Source organism: Arvicola amphibius, chromosome 10, assembly GCF_903992535.2.
Source record: "Arvicola amphibius chromosome 10, mArvAmp1.2, whole genome shotgun sequence".
Classification (NCBI taxonomy): domain Eukaryota; kingdom Metazoa; phylum Chordata; class Mammalia; order Rodentia; family Cricetidae; genus Arvicola; species Arvicola amphibius.
Genome location: NC_052056.1, coordinates 9,822,809 through 9,842,265, shown reverse-complemented (window position 1 = coordinate 9,842,265; position 19,457 = coordinate 9,822,809). Strand labels below are relative to the sequence as shown.

Here is a 19,457-nt window from a genome sequence, read left to right as displayed (position 1 = left end):
CTTAGAGTAGATTTTTCCTCACATCATTTTCTGCTCTGGGATCTCAGGTAGATGCCACTTCGCATGTTTTCTTACTGTGTGTCCTTAGCTTCTCTGCAACCTGACTGTGTTCTATGTTCTATAACCCCGGCACTCCTGATGAGTATTATCTATTAGAAGGAAGACCTTCTACTGGAGTTTACTTGCTGTTTTATCATGATTGGCTTGGAGAAAAAAGACCAGGCAGTCAACTTTCCTTTTGTGTCATACCACATCGAGTGTAAACATGATCAAGTCTTTACCGTTGGCTACAACGAACCCTTATCATTTGTCTACTTGACACTTTCCCCCATTTCCTTATTCCTGTTTCCCACACTCGTGCAGATGCGCCAGAGACCAGCCAGTTGGCTTTCCTGTTCTTTTAACAGAGCATCAGTGGGACTTGGGAAAACACCATCTCACCCCGTTACTGGGAGGTATTTGAGCGGCAGTGTGCTGATTTTCATCACCAGTTACCATTCCCTGCTGGGAGGAGTCCTGAGTGTTAGTTTCATAGAGAGCTCCTGAGATGCCATTGTTTCAAGCCTTCTTGGTTGACAGAGCTAGGAACTCCATGTGTATAAATAATAAGCCTGTATAGATTGTGTTTTAATGAGCCATTAAATAAAATGAATGTTCTACCTTAACATGGACTAGTCTTGAATTTGTTCAGTATATTAAATAATTTACTTTTATCCATTTGTTTTTGTACTGTTAAATGAAAATAGTAAGTTCTAACGATATTTCATTCTCCAAATTAGTAACATTTATCAGATTTCTATGAAATAAAATGTCCTGAGTTTGATCTCTGGAACCCATATGGTGGAAGGAGAAATGTAAGTTGGTCTCTGGTCTCCACATTCTCAGAATGCTATGTTCATATCCTACTCCAGTAAGTACAAGTATAATTTAAAAATCAAGATATGTGTCTTAGCCATAAGTCACAATGAACATTAGTCTCTAAACTTCCTTTAGAACCTTTATAAAAATGTATCACACAAAAAGGCAGCAGGATTAGCAGGGCTTAGGCCCTGTGAGTTTTAAGCGTGTTGAAATTTCAGGGTTTTGTTTTTATTCCTTTGGTCAGTGTTGTTTCTTCTACCACGTCTTGACTCATGAGTTTAGTTGAACGTTGATACCTGTGGTACATTAAGGACCATATACCACAGAAAAATGGGGCTGATTCAGGTTTGAACAAGAAAAGGGATTTTGTGGGGATTTTCCCCTAAAGATTTCAATGTATTTGTACTATACAAATTCACTTTATGATTTCCTTAAGCAAGGGTAATTTCACACACTAGGTCAAAGAAAGAGACCATTCTAGAACACAGACCTTCTGTCCTACCCCGTAACAGAGAAAGTGAGGATTGTCTTCATTGAGTTCTATGTCATATGTACTTTACCACAATTCACCTTCAAATCAAACCCACATGTCTATAATTGAGCTTCTGATGTTAGGTCTGTGTTAAAGTGGCAGTCAGATACATGACTCTCCTACTTGGATTTCTTCATCACTCTGTCTTCTAATCCAAATATATAATATATAAATTTTCAGGACATGGATAATATTATTTTTATTATATGATATTAAACAAGTGGAAATTGAGGAAGTCTATGGGAATGCTACCACTGCTTCCAATGCTCTCTTTCAAAACTACTTCGATGCACTATGCAGCAAGCTAAAACAATGTTTTCTTGTATACATGTCCATTTTCCTCCCCAACCTGATTACATTTGATGAATGTTTTACAAAGGGAGCTTGCTTCCTTGCTGCTAACAGCATCAAATATACAGCATCAAATATAGCCATATTTATTGTCAGTCATTTCCAAACAACTGAAAGGAACCGTCTGCTTCTCCTACATCTGATTGATTGCAGCACTACTTACACATATGTGTAAGAGCATATGCGGATCCATACACAGTACACCAAAGTTGAATGCAAGATACTTAAAAATAAATGCCAGAAAACATAGCTTCCTATACCCACATTTCTAACATGTAACAGTATAATTCAGTCAAAGTCACCAAATCACAATTTTTCTCAATGAAAATCAGATCACAAACTACAGAAACCAATGTTGAGAGGTATATGGTATAAACATCAGGCTTACAAAATCAATATTGACCTTAAAAGCAAATGATACACAGAAAAATTGTAAGGCAAATGATCTGCTGATGTCGGGAGTGTGTTATCCCCAGTTGTGAACTCTATTGTTTTTTAAGATGGCACAGACCTTCACAACCCTTTAGAGGGCTATCTGCAGATTGCAACTTAGTGTGAGGGTCAACATGCTTCCCCATGTCCAGTCTCTCTCCAAGTGTGAATCTGTCCAAGACAAATGGATCTTTTAATACAGGACCAACTCTCCTCTAACCTCCCTTTCTAGCTTTAGCAACATAACTACATCCACTCCATGCATTTGTGGGCCTTGATGTGATTCTTCTTGTCTACAAAATAAAGTAAATCAGTGGCAGTATATAAACTAAAAATTCTCTAAAATAGTATTCAAAAAATAATACGAGTTCAATAAAAATTTAAATAGTAAGAATTTTTTAAATTATCACAATTATGGCTTCTAGGGATATGTGAGTTCATCCTTTTGCTAACTGTTGTATCTATTGCATCAGGAATTCTGAGTGTAATCGCAGCGAACAATTCACTGGATGTGTGTTGAATAAAGAATATCAACTCAAAAGAAGAATCAAGAGCTTAAATAGAGACAAATGTTTTTTATTTGTCTCCATCATTTGATGGATAATTTTAAGGATAATTTTAAACTTCTGGTATTTTATTCACAACTTCACTGAAGCAAAAGCACAGACAACACAAACCCAAGCTGAAACTTGAGGGTAGTCATGTTAAGGTCTTGCCAAAATGATGCTTTGGGGAACATAAGCAATCTACAAAACATAATCTGAACCTCTTAAACATAATGCAGGAACCTGAAGAATTATATACCAACCTATAGATTCCCATATATTTATATAAATATATGCCAACTTCTTTCTTTATATAAGATGTTTAACTACGTGGCGTGATATGTAATGCAATTCCTTGTTGTAAGCTGCAAACCTGGTATTTTACCATCTTGTGTGAAGTAGAAAGATCAGATGGCAATACCAAGAGTTCCAGGTGTGGGGCTTAGACTCGGAAGTACTAAGTGTTTCAGAAAAACAGAGCAAATTAAATTTTAAATCCATGACCATAAAGAAAAATGTCAATAATAAGAATAGTTGAAAACAAGCAACAGCAATAACACAACTGACTCCCAGCTACTCCTCAACGACCTTTCATATTCTATTTCATGTTCGGTTTCTATTAATTTCATTAATGGGATTCGGAGTCTCCCATTAGTTTTAATTTGATTTCTCAAATACAATTATAAAGGCCTGCTGGGACTGGCTAACTCTCACTGACACACACACCCAGCAAATGATTGTGGCAGGGTCTTAGCCTATACTCATTCCACCAGGTCATGTTTCAGGAAATTTGGTCACCCTTTATCATATCCTTTCCCAACATGTTTTTGACTGTGTGCTGAAATGATGGGTTAAACATATTAGTAAATAAATATTTCTGTTCTTAGTATAAATGACACTTCTTCCTTATGTTTACTCACACAAGATGCTTCCCCACTAATGACAGTGCACTACATTAGGATTCTTTAGAGGGTGTCTGCAATGGTGAGGCTCGCAGGTCAACTAGATGTATATGAGGGCCAACTGCATTCTGCTATACACTGGCATACACAAAAAGGCTGAATTTACTGCGGCAAATACACAGACTTCCCAGTTACTTTATGTTTCTCCTCTGTAAGATGCTGGGAAACTTCAACGCAATGGTGATATTTAGGGCACCACACTCTATGGGATCCCTTTGGAGTTTTTCAGTTTTACATGAGATCATACAATAGTATTCTAAGACATATTCACAGTACATACATGCAAGAGTCTGGCATGCATTCATTTCAGCAACTTCTAACACAGTGTGTGTGTGTGTGTGTGTGTGTGTGTGTGTGTGTGTGTGATTTTATCCTAAATTTACACTTTTCTCAGTAGCTGACGTTTAAGCAGGTACTCCAGCAAAGCTACAAACCAAGGTTTGCCTACTTTCTATGTACAAAGGCCAGTGTAAGTGTGTAGTGTTTGTTCTGAACTTTACTTGAAGATAGTTCAAAGTTGTTGAACAGATATGCATGTTGAAAATCAAAAGTTCCCAATTGTTGGTTGACTGGGAGCCTGGTAGTTTGTTAAAACGAGAACATGAGAAGAAAACAAACACAATTTTATTTGTCCTCACAAACAAGGGTTCTGTCTAGATCCCTGCTCCTTTGGTATCTTACCTTCAACACTGGGCTTGACTGACAGAGAGAAGTGTAAAAGTCAAGTTTCCTCTGCAATAAAGATACTTTCCATAGTACTGAATTTTTCATTTAAAAGCTATGTGTGGGTCCTTACATACAGAGTGTTAATGCCCAGGCCAACAACAGATCACACAGGGCTGTCAAAGGGAAACATGTGTGCTGCCTATAAACACAAAAAATACATGCAATGCTGCTTCATGCATTCTATCTCACATTTAACAGAAAGAAATTTGATTATTTTGAGGCATGCATCATAAGGTCATGGAATGATATTAGTTGTTTTTATTTTGAAAACAACTTTCACATGGTCGATTGTGGTTGTTTAGGACTCAGCAAAGCCATTTCTAACACAGGGTGGTCATTTTCAAAATGTACAGCACAAAAGCAAAACACTGATTAATAATCACTGGAAATTCTTACACAGTTTTCATTATTGTGTATTTTTCTCTTTATTGTCCTACTACTAAACTAAGCACAGTTGATCGCATCCAAAAATCCAACCCTGAGTATATCTTGTGCAAGGATTGTTTTAAGTTACAATCAATCATGATTCTTTTAAAAATGGTTGGAGATCTATCACCATAGGCTCTCAAGATACAAATACATGCATATTTTCCTTCACAGTCCAAAGAAACGTGTAAAGTTAGCATTTGGATTTTTTCCTTTCCTCAAAAACTGAACTTCATGTGCCTAAAGAAAACATCCTTCACACAGTAAGTGTCTTTTGTGGGGGATGGGTGGGTGGTCGTCACACTCAGAGACAAAAGAAAATAAACAAGCAGTTCCCTCTGGGCTTTTCTAAGGGTTCTATAGTTGAAGATCAGTGCTACTGTAGCACTGAGGGACATGGACTCTTTAGGAGCCTCGCCATGACCCGCTCTGCAAGCTGCCTCCATACTAAGTCAATTCCTAGAAAGAGTATGGGTTAGAACCCAGGGTTTCTTTTTCTTTTCTTTTTGCTAAATGAGAGGTGGGAGAAGCTACTAGAACGGTCGGCGGTCCACGTTTCACCCATGGCTCTCCCGGAGACCATCCCTTACAAGAAGAAGAGCTAAGAAAGTTCTCTGAGAATTGAAGGAGAGAACCCAGATTAGCTTGAAGGGAAAAGTTGAGGGGTTTCTCTGTGCTCAAAGCTCAGATCTCTACCGACCTAATTTTGGTAGTGGGGGCTATGCATGCAGGTACTGGAGTCCACAAAAGCCCTCCTGGTGGTATTGCTGACTGTTCACTTGGGACATCCCAGGATCCCGTCTTTACTGTTCCAGTACTCTCTTTTCAATCTCTTTGGAAATCTAAGCCTCACCTCCCCCAAGAAGTCATCTGGTCTGGGAATTAGGTGCTGTTGAGTGGCTGGCAGGTGAGGTGGGTAAGATTGGGTAGGGAAATGAAACTTTCGTGTTTATTGACCATCTTTCCAGCTCCTTGCACTCTCAAACTCCATACACAAGAATCCAAATTAGAGATGAAAACTTGGAGACTCTGAGCTAACGTTCTCTGCTGTATTTTCATGATGCTGATGGAGCAAGGATTCTATTCTTAAGTGTAATCAGGATTAATAGACTGATGGACACTCACTTCAGCATCTGGAAAAGAGATCTCACACCACCCCCACCAGCCCAATTCAAGTGGTCAAAAAGGTGCTGGCAACCTGATGCCTAGAGTCGGAGCCAGCCCAGTTGATCCTTGATTCCTGCAATCTGCTCAGGATTTTTGAATCTCAGATTGAAAAACCCGCCAACCATAAATTCCGGGAAAGCCTGGCACCTGCCAGGAGGGAAGCAATGACGCGACTCCCACTTTGTTGTGGAGCTTTGGGTACGCACTGGTCCCCACTACCCCTTGCTCGCGTCCCCGCACCAGTGCCAGCGCGCGCCGCCTTGCCCGGACCCGCTGCGCCCTTGCCGGCCACTGGGAAGCGATTAGGACCCTTGGATCCCACAGCGTGGAGCGCTTCCGCGGGTTTACTCACCGATCCTGAGCACTTGCGGAGCGGTCTGCGGGAGGATGTAGCACAGGAAATAGAGGAGTGTCCAGCTGGTGTCCCTGGTCCAGAGCCCGGGCTGGATGAGAACTGTGCCGCGCTCCATCTTCCAAGCTTCTTAATTCATGCCGAGACACAGTCGTGGCCTCACGCCCGCGAAATACACCCAACTTGGGCTGGGTCCCAGCCTCATCCTCCTTGGATGCTCTCAGGCTGCACGCCGCGCGCTCTCTGCTCTCAGGAGAGTGAGATACAGGGAACCCGCGTGGGGACGGGTAGGAGCGGGTTTGTGAGACTGAGCTGCTTGGGGCTTAGTGCACCGGTCCTTAGCCCATCACTGCTTGCTCTCCTCCTCCTCCATGGACTGCATACCTCCAAGAATCAGCAGGATCCCGCTCCTGGAGCCCAGAAACCAGCTGAGGAAAGTTGTTACCTTGATTTGCAGAAACGTCTCCCTCATTCGTCCTCTGGTCAGATGCAGAAGTGGTGGGTGGGGGAGTGGGTAGAGGGTGCAGGGTGCAGTGAGGAAAGGAGAGGAAGCGGGGAAGAAGACACCCAAGGAGAGAGGGAAGTGGGTGAGTTGGTGCAGCGCTCAGACCAAGCAGCATGAGCTCCAGCAGGTTAACTGGGATATAGGCTCTGCTTTTGCTTCTTTCTTGGTCCTTCCCTCCTCCCCTCTTGGCCCCACCCTTTATTTACTGCCCGCCCCGGCCAACCCTACTAACCCAGCCAGACACCCTCACACAACCACACGCATATGCGCACGCGCGTGCGGACACACACACACACACACACACACACACTCACAAGCACGCACACACACATATTTACACCATGCACGCACACATGCAGTCACTCTCTAACTTTGCGCTGTGGTGCTGGGATGTCCATTGAGTCTTGCATCCTAAAGACAGATCAAATCTAACCCATTAGTCCCTAGGCAGAGGGAGTTCTACTCTCCTCTATGAATGACAGCCTTATCCCTAGACACCTATGCGGGGGTCTGGGAGATGACTAGCGCGTGATAGGAAATCACACCCTCCGAGGGAGAGATTTAAGAAATTATCAGAGTTTTTATTTTTAACTCTGATGAAAATGAAGAGACAGAGAAAGGAGGAGAAAAATGAGGAAGGAGGAGAAATGGGTACCCTTCAGTCTTTTAAGATTATAGTGACTCTTTCTATCTGGACGGGAGTAAATGGCTTGAAAATTGCTTCCGTTTACAAGTGCAGAACTGAGAAAGAGGCAGCTTCTGGCGCGGTGCTTTTCTTAATTTCTTTTGGCTGTCACATTTGAACACTGGAAATAGGCTATTCTAACAATGTAGGTTTAGAGACCATTTCTCTGTAGAAGGACAAGGACACTTCCCTGGGGAAATCAGCATTTGCTCATGGTGGCTTAATTTCCTTGGAGCTTTCTGGGGAAAGTTCCATATAAACATTTGCTGGTTCTGTAGGAACACCTCAAGGTGCCTCCCCCTCCCCCAAGTAGGGGTTTGGAAAGTTGTTCTAAATTGAGTTAATTCATAAGAGAAACACTCATATGAGCCTAGAATGTGAGAAATTACAAATGTACTGCATTTTGAAATTCATTTATGCCACAAATGGAATATGTATCTGAAAGCAGCAAATACCTCGCCAAAGAATCCATCGTGAGGAAAGCACACCATCTCTTGCAGGGAGGCTGTAGTAGTGTCCCTGCTAAAAGCAAAGAGGTCACACTGTGTGTGTATCTGTTGTATCTGTAGTTCTAACTTTTTTCTCAATCTCGTTGAGGAAATAGAACATGCACTTGGATAAGAAGAGGATTTGTGCAGATTTGGGGTTACATCTTACCGATGGAAAAGATCAAGGACATAGGGGGCTATCTGCAGAAACCAGAATTTCTTATATTGAAGAACGGGAGCTAGTTCTCTTAGTGTTGGTTAAACAGGAAGAAATGCAGAAGTAATAGTAGATGGGAACTGGAGAAAAAACACAACTCCAGCTTACTTTAGACTGTTTCTAAAATCAGATAGTGTCACACAATGACATGATCTGTCTCAAAGACAGCCATGCTCTCCATCATTCATCCATCCATCCATCCATCCATCTACCCATCTATCCACCTATCCATTCTCCCATCCATCCATCCATCCATCCATCCATCCATCCATCCATCTACCCATCTATCCACCTATCCATTCTCCCATCCACCCATCAATCCACCCATACATCCATCCATCCACCCATCCATCCACTATCCACCCATCCATCCACCCATCCATCTATCCATCCATCCATCCATCCATCCACCCATCTATCCACCTATCCATCCATCCACCCATCCATCCACCCATCGATCCATCCATGCAATGCATTTTTTGAGTATCCATTTCCTGTGAAACATTGTGCCGAGCCTTGAACACAGAGCAGGAATATAGTCGCTGCTAGTGTGCCTTTAAAGAAATGTAGTTTCTGTTGGTCACAGTCATAGAGATCCTGCTTGGTAGGCATAAGGCCCTAGGTTCTCTCTCCAACATGAACAAGTATCAATTTCTGAAAGGCGTACTGTAGATGTGAAGAAAAGAAGGAACCTGACCTCATTTAGGAGTTTGTGAAAGGTTGCTATTGTATTGATCCTTTCATGAATGGCTGGTGAATATTTTTTAAAGTGAGATTGAAAGAAAGCTATCTGATTATTTTTAAACAAGAGATTTTTATTAAGTATATCTAGTCTTTTATCTTTTCTTGGGATATCCAAATTTAAGTTATAGTGGATGAGATTTTTTTTTTGTTTTTGTTTTTTGTTTTTCGAGATCGGGTTTCTCTGCAGCTTTAGAGCCTGTCCTGGAACTAGCTCTTGTAGACCAGGCTGGCCTCGAACTCACAGAGATCCACCTGCCTCTGCTTCCCGAGTGCTGGGATTAAAGGCGTGCGCCACCACCGCCTGGCTGCGGATGAGATATTGTATGACAAGTCTTGGGAATGAAATATCAAAAATTGAGTAGGTTTCTGAGCACCTGCTTTGGTCTAGGTTTTAGCATATTATTTTTTTCTTCAAGTTTGTTCATTTTTAAAAAATTTATCTGTAGTAGCTTTTGTGTGCTTACTCAAGTCTAGATTTCTTCTTACCTTGGCTTGTACAGACTATACCTTTTCTGTGAAGAAAAGTCCTGTAATTATGGCCAAGGGAATGTGTGTGACAGTATAATGCCCCACTTAGAGGTGAAATCAAGACAGGGACAGGGTAAGCCACTCGGTTCTCCTGTATTCTCATATCCTTTTGGAAAAAACTGAGAAAACCAAAGCTTCTAAAGATCTAGATGCAGGTGGCACTGATGCTGCTGTCACCTTTTGTGGAAAACTTTCTGAGCAGTCGCTACACTGTCAGAAAACACGTGAAGTAGTGACAACCCAACTTTAGGTTTTATTTTGTATGATTGCAAAATACTTGTTACTCAGCACCCCCTCCTCAGTCAGACTAGTACACTCTCTAAGCCGTAACATCGTAACATCCTCACATGTAACACACAAGTAATAATAACCAAAGGGACCATTGAAACAATAAGACACATATAAGAATTATTTCCCACAGCACTAATGAGTCAGCAGATATGAGTTCCTTTCTGCTGGTTACATTTTGGCTAAAGAAATCCATACCTACATTACATTTTTTTTTTTAGTGTAAATAATCCCACAGGATAATGACCAAGACACTTTGTCTACTGCAAAATAAGTTAGCAAAACTGGCTCAGTTAATATCATGAAAATAGTAATTATTCTCTGTGTTTAAGGAAATTTTTACCACTTTTCCAGCTTTCAATCTTTAGGGTATGAATGAATTTTTTTTTCTCATTGGTAGAGAGAAATTGGATTCTGCAGGTTTCCTAAAGAATGCATGGCTCACTTATGCTACCTTTCAGTATCATCTATAGGACACTGTAAAGCTCAAGACAGAAATTTATCTCCTTGTTAAAATGCTTCTCTCTGCTAGTCACGCGCGCAGGCTCACGGCGCCGAGCTCCTCATGAGGGGCCATCAGCTGCTGCTCATTGTCCTGTGTTTTTCAGAAGTGATGGATTATTTGCACACATGAATCTAGTTACATTTTGGCTCAATAATGACCATGGTGATCACAGTGCCCTCTTAAGAACAAAAAGTATTCAGTGGGATGCATACTCTCTTGTCCCCAAATCTAAGTCTTTTGCTTTGATTCACACACCCTGACTGATGACAAAGCCTCACCGTGTGTGCGGCATTGTGCTTCCTAGCAAGGTTGGAGACATTACTTAAATGCAGATCCATTTTCAAACACTGAACTTCTAGATGACGACTAGGTGCAAAAAACATCTTCCAGTAAGCTAAGGAGCTAAATGCCATAACTATGTTTTCTAAATGTGGTGAGCGCACTTGAAGGCACTTACAATATTACCCAGGGCACTCAAGCAAAGCATCAAGTGATTTCTGGAGCTTCCTAGGAATGTGTCGTTGCATTAGGATTCGAGCTTCATAGCTCTGACTACATCTTTATTCTTTTCTTTAAAAAAGAAAGTGACATCATGTATTTTTATGATGTTAAACATGGTTTAGGCCAAAGTTCCAAGTCTTTTTCTTTTCTCAAATCCTCTTGATAAATGCTGAATCACACAGCCAACTTTAGCCACCATTTTCAGATGACACCGTATCTCATAGTCACTTCCATGTGAGTGCAGCCCTTCCATCCAGCTATTAAAACCAGAGCCTTTGGAGGTCACTCCTGTTTCTGCGCTTGCTGTTTACCTCCACTGTGCAGTTGATTTTCGTGTGCTACTGGGTTAAGCTCTAAGCCATGTCTTCAATCTACTTCTCCGTAACTTTGCCACTATCACGGTAGCCTAGAGGTCTCTAACTTCAAAACTTCGAACACTTCAGAGCAGAAACTCTTGGCTGTGGCTGTTGTCCTGTGCATTCCAGATCATAAAACCACTTTCCTATTCTCTCTCCACTAGATGTCAGTAGTACTTCCTCCTTAGTGACAGCTAACACTCTCTACAGTGGCAAAGGGTCCTTAGAGTACAAACTCGCCTTGTTGAAACTACTACAGAAGTGCAAGTAATTGTGGTTGTCCATCTGCTTTGTTACTGCACAATATCCTATGCCTCCTTCTCATTTGACCTAAACCACCTCCTCTAGTGTCCTGTGCAATATTCTGCTCAGTTCCCTCATACTTACTTTTAACTTGCTAATCATCTTAGTTATTGTATTAAATTATGTTTACCCAGAGCTCCAGGAGTACTATGTCTGACACTGAGTTGGGGCCTGGTTAACACTCATCAAACAAGCAGGTCAGTGAATAAGAGACGTTGTCTCACAAGTTATATAGCTTACAACCCATAAGTGTAATTATGTTAGAATAAAGTGGGTCATCAGCTAAAATTTTATTTTAATTTCATTGATCTACATTGATGAGTTTAATATTTACTGTTATCTTCAGATTATGAATATAGTGTGTCTTAGCTAGGAAATCTTGATGATAGTCTTCAGTGTGCTTTGTTAGATTTCAGCAAAGCACTATGCAGAGCAATTTTTTCTCAACCTTTCATTTTCCACATCTTGGGTATCACTATTCATACCCACTTTCCTATAATTTCCTTACAAACACTGCTGAGTTTTCCAGAGCGTAGTAGGAAGCAGCTCTAGTGAAATCTCTTGAAAGAATAAAGCACTTTAATGTTTATTCTCCACTTTGCGCTTACCATCACATCTCAGCAATGTAAAGAAACAGAACCACATAGAAAGTTCGAATCAAGCTGATGCTTAGCTACTTCTATGCATAAATGCAGTTCATCGGCAAGTAAGACTGGAAACGGTGATTCCTAACACTCTGAGTGTCCCAAAACTCCCCAGAAGCTACTGACCATAGCTCTGTGTCTCAGACAAGTCTTTAAAACTTCATTGCTTAAGTCATGGCCTGAATAATCTTGCCTAATAGGCTTTGTTTTCATACCCAAGAAGAAGTTAGCTTTTAAAAGTCAGTATGAAGGCCATCAATTTGCGAGGATTCTAACTTCTACTCTCTCATGTTTATGAATAAATATATTTTTCCTTAAAACAATGAGTGTATTCAGCTTGGCATGGTAGCACATGCCTGTGATGCCAGCGCTCTGGAGGCAGAGGACAGTGGATATTTATGAATTCAAGGCTGGCCTAGTCTACACAACAAAGTTCCAAGCCATCATCCATGGCTACATAGAGAGGCCTTATTTCAAAAACAATCTCAAAAAATGACCCTATCCTGTTTTGTTTGTAATATATGTCACAGACAACTTTGCTGCTTTTACATTTGTTAACTTACTTGATTCAGTCTTAAAAGGTAAGTACCCCTATTCTATAAATCTTACAATGAAGGGACTAGAGCACAGTGAGAACAAACACATTGTCAGAAAATTCACAGTTAAATGATAAAGCTATAAATTGACATGGGTCAATCTGGTTCTATGTTGTCATTAAAATTAAACTGATATTCAATAATACAAGGTTAGTCATTGTAAAAGAATCTGCAGTGGGGGTGAGTTCACTTACAAATTAGTAATATCACTAACTCTCATTCTCTTGTGACTGGAAAGGTGTGTGTGGGACAGACACAGTCAAGGTGAACTGAGTCAGTTAGCCAATGATTTATAGGCTGATTTTCAGTTCCCAATACTGAGGAATCTCTGAAGGGTTTGAAGATAATGCTATGGTCAGTCTTAGCTTATGTGTTTTTCTGGTCTGCTTTACAGACCATTGAGGTTGGATGTCCTTCTGTATATGTGCTGATTTTTACTTGTTGATGAATAAAACTGCTTTGGCCAATGGATTAGCAGAGCAAGCCAGGCAGGAAATCTGAACAGAGATAGAGAAAGAGTAGGCAGAATCAGAGAGATACCCGTAGCTGCTGAAGGAGACAGACGCTGGACAGAACCTCACCAGTAGGCCACAGCCTCATGTCAATACATAGATTAATATAAATGGGTTAATTTAAGATATTACAAGTTAGTCAGGAGTCTGCTTGAGTCATTGACCAAACAGTGTTGTAATTAATATAGTTTCTGTGTTATTATTTGAGTCTGAGTGGCCTGGAAATGAATGTGCAGTCTCCACTTACAGTTCGTTTTAGGAATTAGAAGGGATCTACACTGTTCTTGTTCTTGTAGAGTGCATACTATTGAACAGTTTCTTAAACTCTGACTTGTGTACAAGACATGAGGCTACAAGCATTTTTGTCAATAATAAATGTTTTCTGGAAACACAATGACCAGAATTTAAAAATCAAAAATCTGAGAATCTGAGATGTCTTTGGCAAAGCTTAATCACCTGTGTTGTATTCTGTAACTTCACTGTGCTCTTGATTCTGAACACATCATATACACTGTACATTCCAACTTGTCACCTGATGCTAAGAAACTGTACTGAAAGCACCTAGTTCAGAGTCAAGACTACTGCATGCTGTGAACTGTGGTGATATTTTGTTGGTGATCTAACAAATAAAGCATGCCTGAAGATCAGAGTGAATAGCTAGCTACTAGTTAGCCACAGAAGCCAAACAGTGCACACACCTTTAATTCCAGCACTCGAGAGGCAGAGGCAGATGAATCTATGAGTTCAAGGCCACCCTGATCTACAGGAGATTGATATAAAGGAGAAACAGATCCAGGCAGTGATGGCTCACATCTTTAATTCCAGTACTTGGGGAGTCACATACCTTTAATCCCAGCCCTAAGAAGGTGGAGATAGGAAGGGATACAGCTGGGCAGAGAGAGGAATATAAGGTGTGAGGATATAGGAGCTCAGGCATTCAGTCTGGGTGTTCAGTCATAGAACTTGTAGGCAAAGGATACCCTATTCAGCATGAGGATTTTGTAGAGGTAAGAACTAGTGGCTGACTGTTCTGCTTCTCTGATCTTTCAGCTTCCACCCCTTACTATCTGATCTGAATTTTTATTGCTAAGACCATTAGATTTGTGCTACAGCTAACTGCTCTTACATGAATATGATCTTTTAATTATGGAAAACAAAGACTTTGTGATTTTTGTCATTTCTCAGCATGTAATTAGCAACTAGTATACCTTTGGATTTTAATTGTGTTTGAAGATTTGCTTTGAAAAACTCTTTGAGTTGCTGACTTGTATTTGACACAACCCATTTTTAAAATAAATATGGACTAGGCATTGGAAAGTTTTTTAAAAAATGATTATACTACAATTTTTTTACTATTTTGTGCTATATGTTTATGAAAAATTATATTCTTATCATTGATATTTATAAAATGAACCAAGTATCAAACAGCACTAAGAACTTATGAAGAAACTCGATATCCTTTCTTGTAAAGTATCAGTCAAGGTTTAACTAATTGATCTTTGCTGACCTGAAAATAGAACACAAGACCTCCCATGCCAGACAAATGCTCTACAGCTAAGCTATATCCTCAGCCCCAATATATATATATATATATATATATATATATATATATATATATATGTAAAAAAGTTCATTCACCTTATTAGGATGCAAAATTGCTCTCTTTGTTAATAAAAGGTAAATACATCTATCAAATCATTGTTTTCAAATAATATCCTACAATCTTTTATTGATAAACACTTGACATACTCAGGAACAGGCAAATTCCTCAGACAGACATTGAATGTGAGTTGAAAAGTTCAGGGTTTCCTGCTCTAGGGAACAGCTTGCAAGGCAAATATGTAATTATCAGTTCTTCCTATAGCAGCCATAGCTATTTCTAAAACTTTTCAAAGTACGAATACACAAATTTTAAGTGTAAAGCTGAAGACTGACTCGCTGGAGAGTGCATATCATTCAATCACCAACCACGGTGGGAAACAGAGCGCCATACAGACCTGTGTTTGCGTTCCATGCATGTCACCACAGTCTTGATTCTGAATTTGTTTTTATCAGTTTTTGAGACAGTATGAATACATTTTCATTCATCTTCTAATAGATTTATGTTCTGACCTCAGAAGATAAAAAGGCCTTTAACACTCTTATGTAGTAGTAGAAGAGGAGGGCTGCTTCCTGCCATCTGGCTGGCTTTATCCAAAATAATTACACGGAAACTGTATTCTTTTAAACACTATTTGGTCAATTAGTTTTAGCCTCTTATTGGCTAATTTTTACATCTTGTTTTAACCCATATTTAGTAATCTGTGTATCACCACGAGGTGGTGGCTTACCAGGAAAGATCATAACCTGTGTCCTTTTCAGAGAGGAGAGGCATGGCGACTGCCTGAGGGGTTTGCCTGACTCTGCTTCCTTTCTCCCAAAATTCTGTTCTGTCTACGCTGCCTACCTAATTTTCTGTCCTATTAAAGGGCCAAGGCAGTTTCCTTATTAACCAATGAAAGTAACACATAGACAGATGACCCTCCTCCATCAATCTTACCTTATGGAACTTCAAACTTAGTCTAAGATACATTAATGTGCCCAGAACTCTTGGATTAACCTACAGTTAGGCAAAATCCTCTAATACTAAACTCATTATATTTTATAGTGAACTATTCAATATCTTGTACAAGTTATTGAATACTGTACTGAAAGTAGAAATGGGTAGATGGGTATGCTTGCCTCGAAGTAAAGAACCGTCTCTGCTGACTCGTGTTACAGAGCTGACATTGCATCTTTTCTTTCCTGTCTAGTTCTTTTAAATTGAGAACTGAAAATTACCAAGGCCTTGTTCTATGTCAGGCACAATCTGTGCTGGTTCAATCCTAAAGATCATCATGACTTTTGAGGTCTTCACTACCACAAGACTTCCCATTGGACTGAAGGGATCACTTAAGAGATCGAGTGACAGTTCCATGAAGGAAGTGGAAAGAGCGTAGGAAGTTTGGAAAGCAGGAAACAATTAGGATGAACTGCTCAGGACGGCTACCCTGAGAAAGTAGTCTACTTCAAATGGCAGCTAGACATTACTGAGAGGTGACATAGAATATTCCAAACTGAAAGACACATCAACTATCTCAACTGTATTCTCATCCTGAAAGAAGGTCTGTTGGGGAAGTGTGAGCAGGAGACACTCCAGCAACAGATGAGACATCTGAGCAGATCCAGGCCTCCCTGCGAACTTGTAAAATTCTTTGGAATATAACGTATCCAGGACCCTGGTTCAATCATTGTTACCTGTGCTAATTTACTATCACTCACCCACCCACTTATCACAGTCAAGGACTTCATAGGGAAGAATTCCCCACCATGTGGGGCTGTTCACCAGCTTTTGCTACACACCCTCCCATTCCTTCCCAGTCTTTCTAGCTACACAATAGGGACTCTTCCCTCTTCAGTCCAGCCCTCCTGCTTCCTGGTCATTAAGAACTCTTCAGGTGATTAGATTTAAATTATCAGAATATTGAAATGCCATTGTGATATGATAAAGAAATTTCAGTCCAGGGAGGGCAAGAGGAGCTTGGTAGCAGGATGGATACAGCCATAGCAGAAAACACACTTATATGGAAATGTGACAGAGAACCTCAATGATCTGTACATTTACAATAAGTGAATAACTAGAATAAAACTCATAATAAAGAGGGACGATAGAGGAAAATATTTGAGGGGCTGAAAGCAACGGTTTGTTGTTGTTTTTCTGAGGCAGGGTTTCTCTGTAGCTTTGTAGCCTGTCCTGGAACTAGCTCTTATAGATCAGGCTGCCCTTGAACTTACAAAGATCTGCCTGCCTCTGCCTCCTGAGTGCTGGGATTAAAGGCATGCGCCACCACCATCCAGCTATGAAGACATTCTAATAAAAAGTGAGGGCCAGGGAGAAGTGAACCAGTGGGTAAAGTCATTTGCCACAGGAGCTGGCTGTCTGGATTTGAACCCTAGTACCTATGTAAGAACTAGGTGCAGTAGTATATAGTACTAATTCTAGCATTCCTAAAGAGAAAAGGGAGAAAGACAGGAGAATCACTTGAGGGTTCCAGGCTGTATAACCTGGAGTATGCAGTGCAGAGGCAGAGAGAAGATGGACATTACTTTAACAGAGAGGAAGGTGAGCTCTAGGTTTTAAAAGTTGCCCTTGCACGCTTGCACACGTGCACACACACACACACACAAACACACACGTACACATACAAGCTTAATAGAAAAGTGGAAAAGAATATAGTAATTCCATTTCAAAGAGGAATGGTAAACTGGTGTACCTTGTGCTCTTAAATAACGCCTTCAGTCTTTGATTAAAGTTTGTTTTCACATAGCATTTTAACAGTTATTATATCCAGCAATTTTATAAGCTCAAATTATTTCAGTTTTGGAATGATTAAATGAGCACGGAGAACCCCTAAATAACCTATGCTAGAGAGGAAGTAATTGACTTTAAAAAGCTAAAACTGAAGCTTACAGCTCTTGCGGCATTCTCATTTTTAATCAGCTCACTGTTCCTCATGTGTTTCCAATTTAAATCTCCTGACAACAAAACACATTAAGCTTATTCATATTTAAATCATATAAATTAAGCAAGATTTCTAATTATTACATCTTGGTTTAATTTCTTTCCTCATGCTCTCTTTCAGAAAATGTCATCTAGTTCAAAATATTTTTATTTACCAGAGTAATGAAAGCAAAATAATTTTAAAAGTTACATAGTACTAAGTACAAACATAACAAATCAACATAATTCCTTGTTCCTTTACTCCTCAGCCTTCTTTATCTCTTCCAGCTAATTTTTTTTTGGGGGGGGAGCTTCAACATCTTGTGATTTCTTGCACTTTACATAATGTATGCAAATAGTCCCTGTCGGCTTTAGCAGGCTGAAATATTGTCTTTTGACTTCAATCACAGGATATGGGATTTTCACTCAACAGCACATGCATACTCTTTGTTTTCCGTATGCCTCTTACTGTCCTACCCAAACCAAGCATAGGTTCTATTTATGACAATGACTCTCAGCAGTAATTGTAGTTGCTTTCCTCATAATTACATTATTCTAGGAAACAGACATAGATTAAAATTAGTCAAAGGAAGAGGTAAGTAGGGCAGAATTCAGAGAAGTTTTGAATGTGCAACTTCTTAAATTCTTTCCTGATAGAGTGAGACTGTGTGACATATGGCGGAGTGCATGGGTCATCTTCACAAGGTGTGCTCACAGGAGATTTGGCAGCGTAGATTTGCAAGGACATAATTTATTGAAAAGTTCATTGCCTGCATGTTGAAATCCATGTCTTCGCTCCATATTATAGGGCCAGTCTTTCTTCCATTTCTTTCTGAGAAGGGGTATAGAAAGCTGCAGTCTTAAAGATACTATGAGATATAACATTTATTACCTCCAAACAGTCAAAGAGAAAACAGGTCCAATACTTCACTGCCACACATGTAGTCTGTGGTTACATTCCTGTCTTGGCAGAAGAACTGATAAACTCTTATATTAAAAAGTTACTAGTGGTAGGATTCACCTATAACATTAACACTTGGGAAGTAGGAGAAGAGGAAGTGTTTTGGATTAGCAATTCTAAGAAAAAAAAGAAGAATCAGAAAAGAGAGGGTAGGAGGAAGGGTGGGAGAAAAGAAAAAAGGAAGAGTCTTATCCTGAAATTAACCTTCCTCCAGCTTTTCCACAGTCAACTTTAAGATGCAACATCTTCTATTTGACCAAGTTAGTCCGACCTCCCCTGATTACATTTCCTTCTATTTGCTCCACATGCACTAATCGCACTAATCACAGTTTTAGTGATATTTCTGGCAGGGAAGTATACAGTTCTCTCCCTTTATTCAGAAATCACACACACACACACACACACACACACACACACACACATTCCACTATAAATTACTTTGGCAGATGCTCTCAGTGCCTCACCCACATGTTCTCAGTAGTTAACTCTACATAGGAGCATAGCTTCGTGGGACAGCTGGGACTCTCTGCCTGGGTTCTATTGTCTTTATGTGTCTTTGACTGCGGAAATGTGATCTGAGTTTGGTGCCAGAGAGTTAGTGTCCTGCGGTGCAAACCCTAAGGGTTATTCTCTACTTTATCTTCATGCTCCAACTGCTTGAAGAATAAGTTGCTTGACACTGCATTACCATTTGCCCCCTTCCCTTCCTTTATTACGATCCCAAATCCTCTACTAGTCTTCCCTTGACTCA

At 40.2% G+C, this 19,457-nt stretch overlaps 1 protein-coding gene across 2 annotated transcripts in view; it reads right to left on the bottom strand.

Moving 5' to 3' along the window:
- Positions 1–6,973, bottom strand: part of Grik1 (glutamate ionotropic receptor kainate type subunit 1) — a 392,331-nt gene extending 385,358 nt beyond the window's left edge. For both annotated transcript variants that reach the window (XM_038346565.1, XM_038346564.1), the window contains exon 1: positions 6,355–6,973. In XM_038346565.1, coding sequence (XP_038202493.1) covers positions 6,355–6,472 — 118 coding nt within the window. In that variant the 5' untranslated portion in view covers positions 6,473–6,973. The remainder of the gene's footprint in view (positions 1–6,354) is intronic.
- Positions 6,974–19,457: the final 12,484 nt, after the last annotated feature.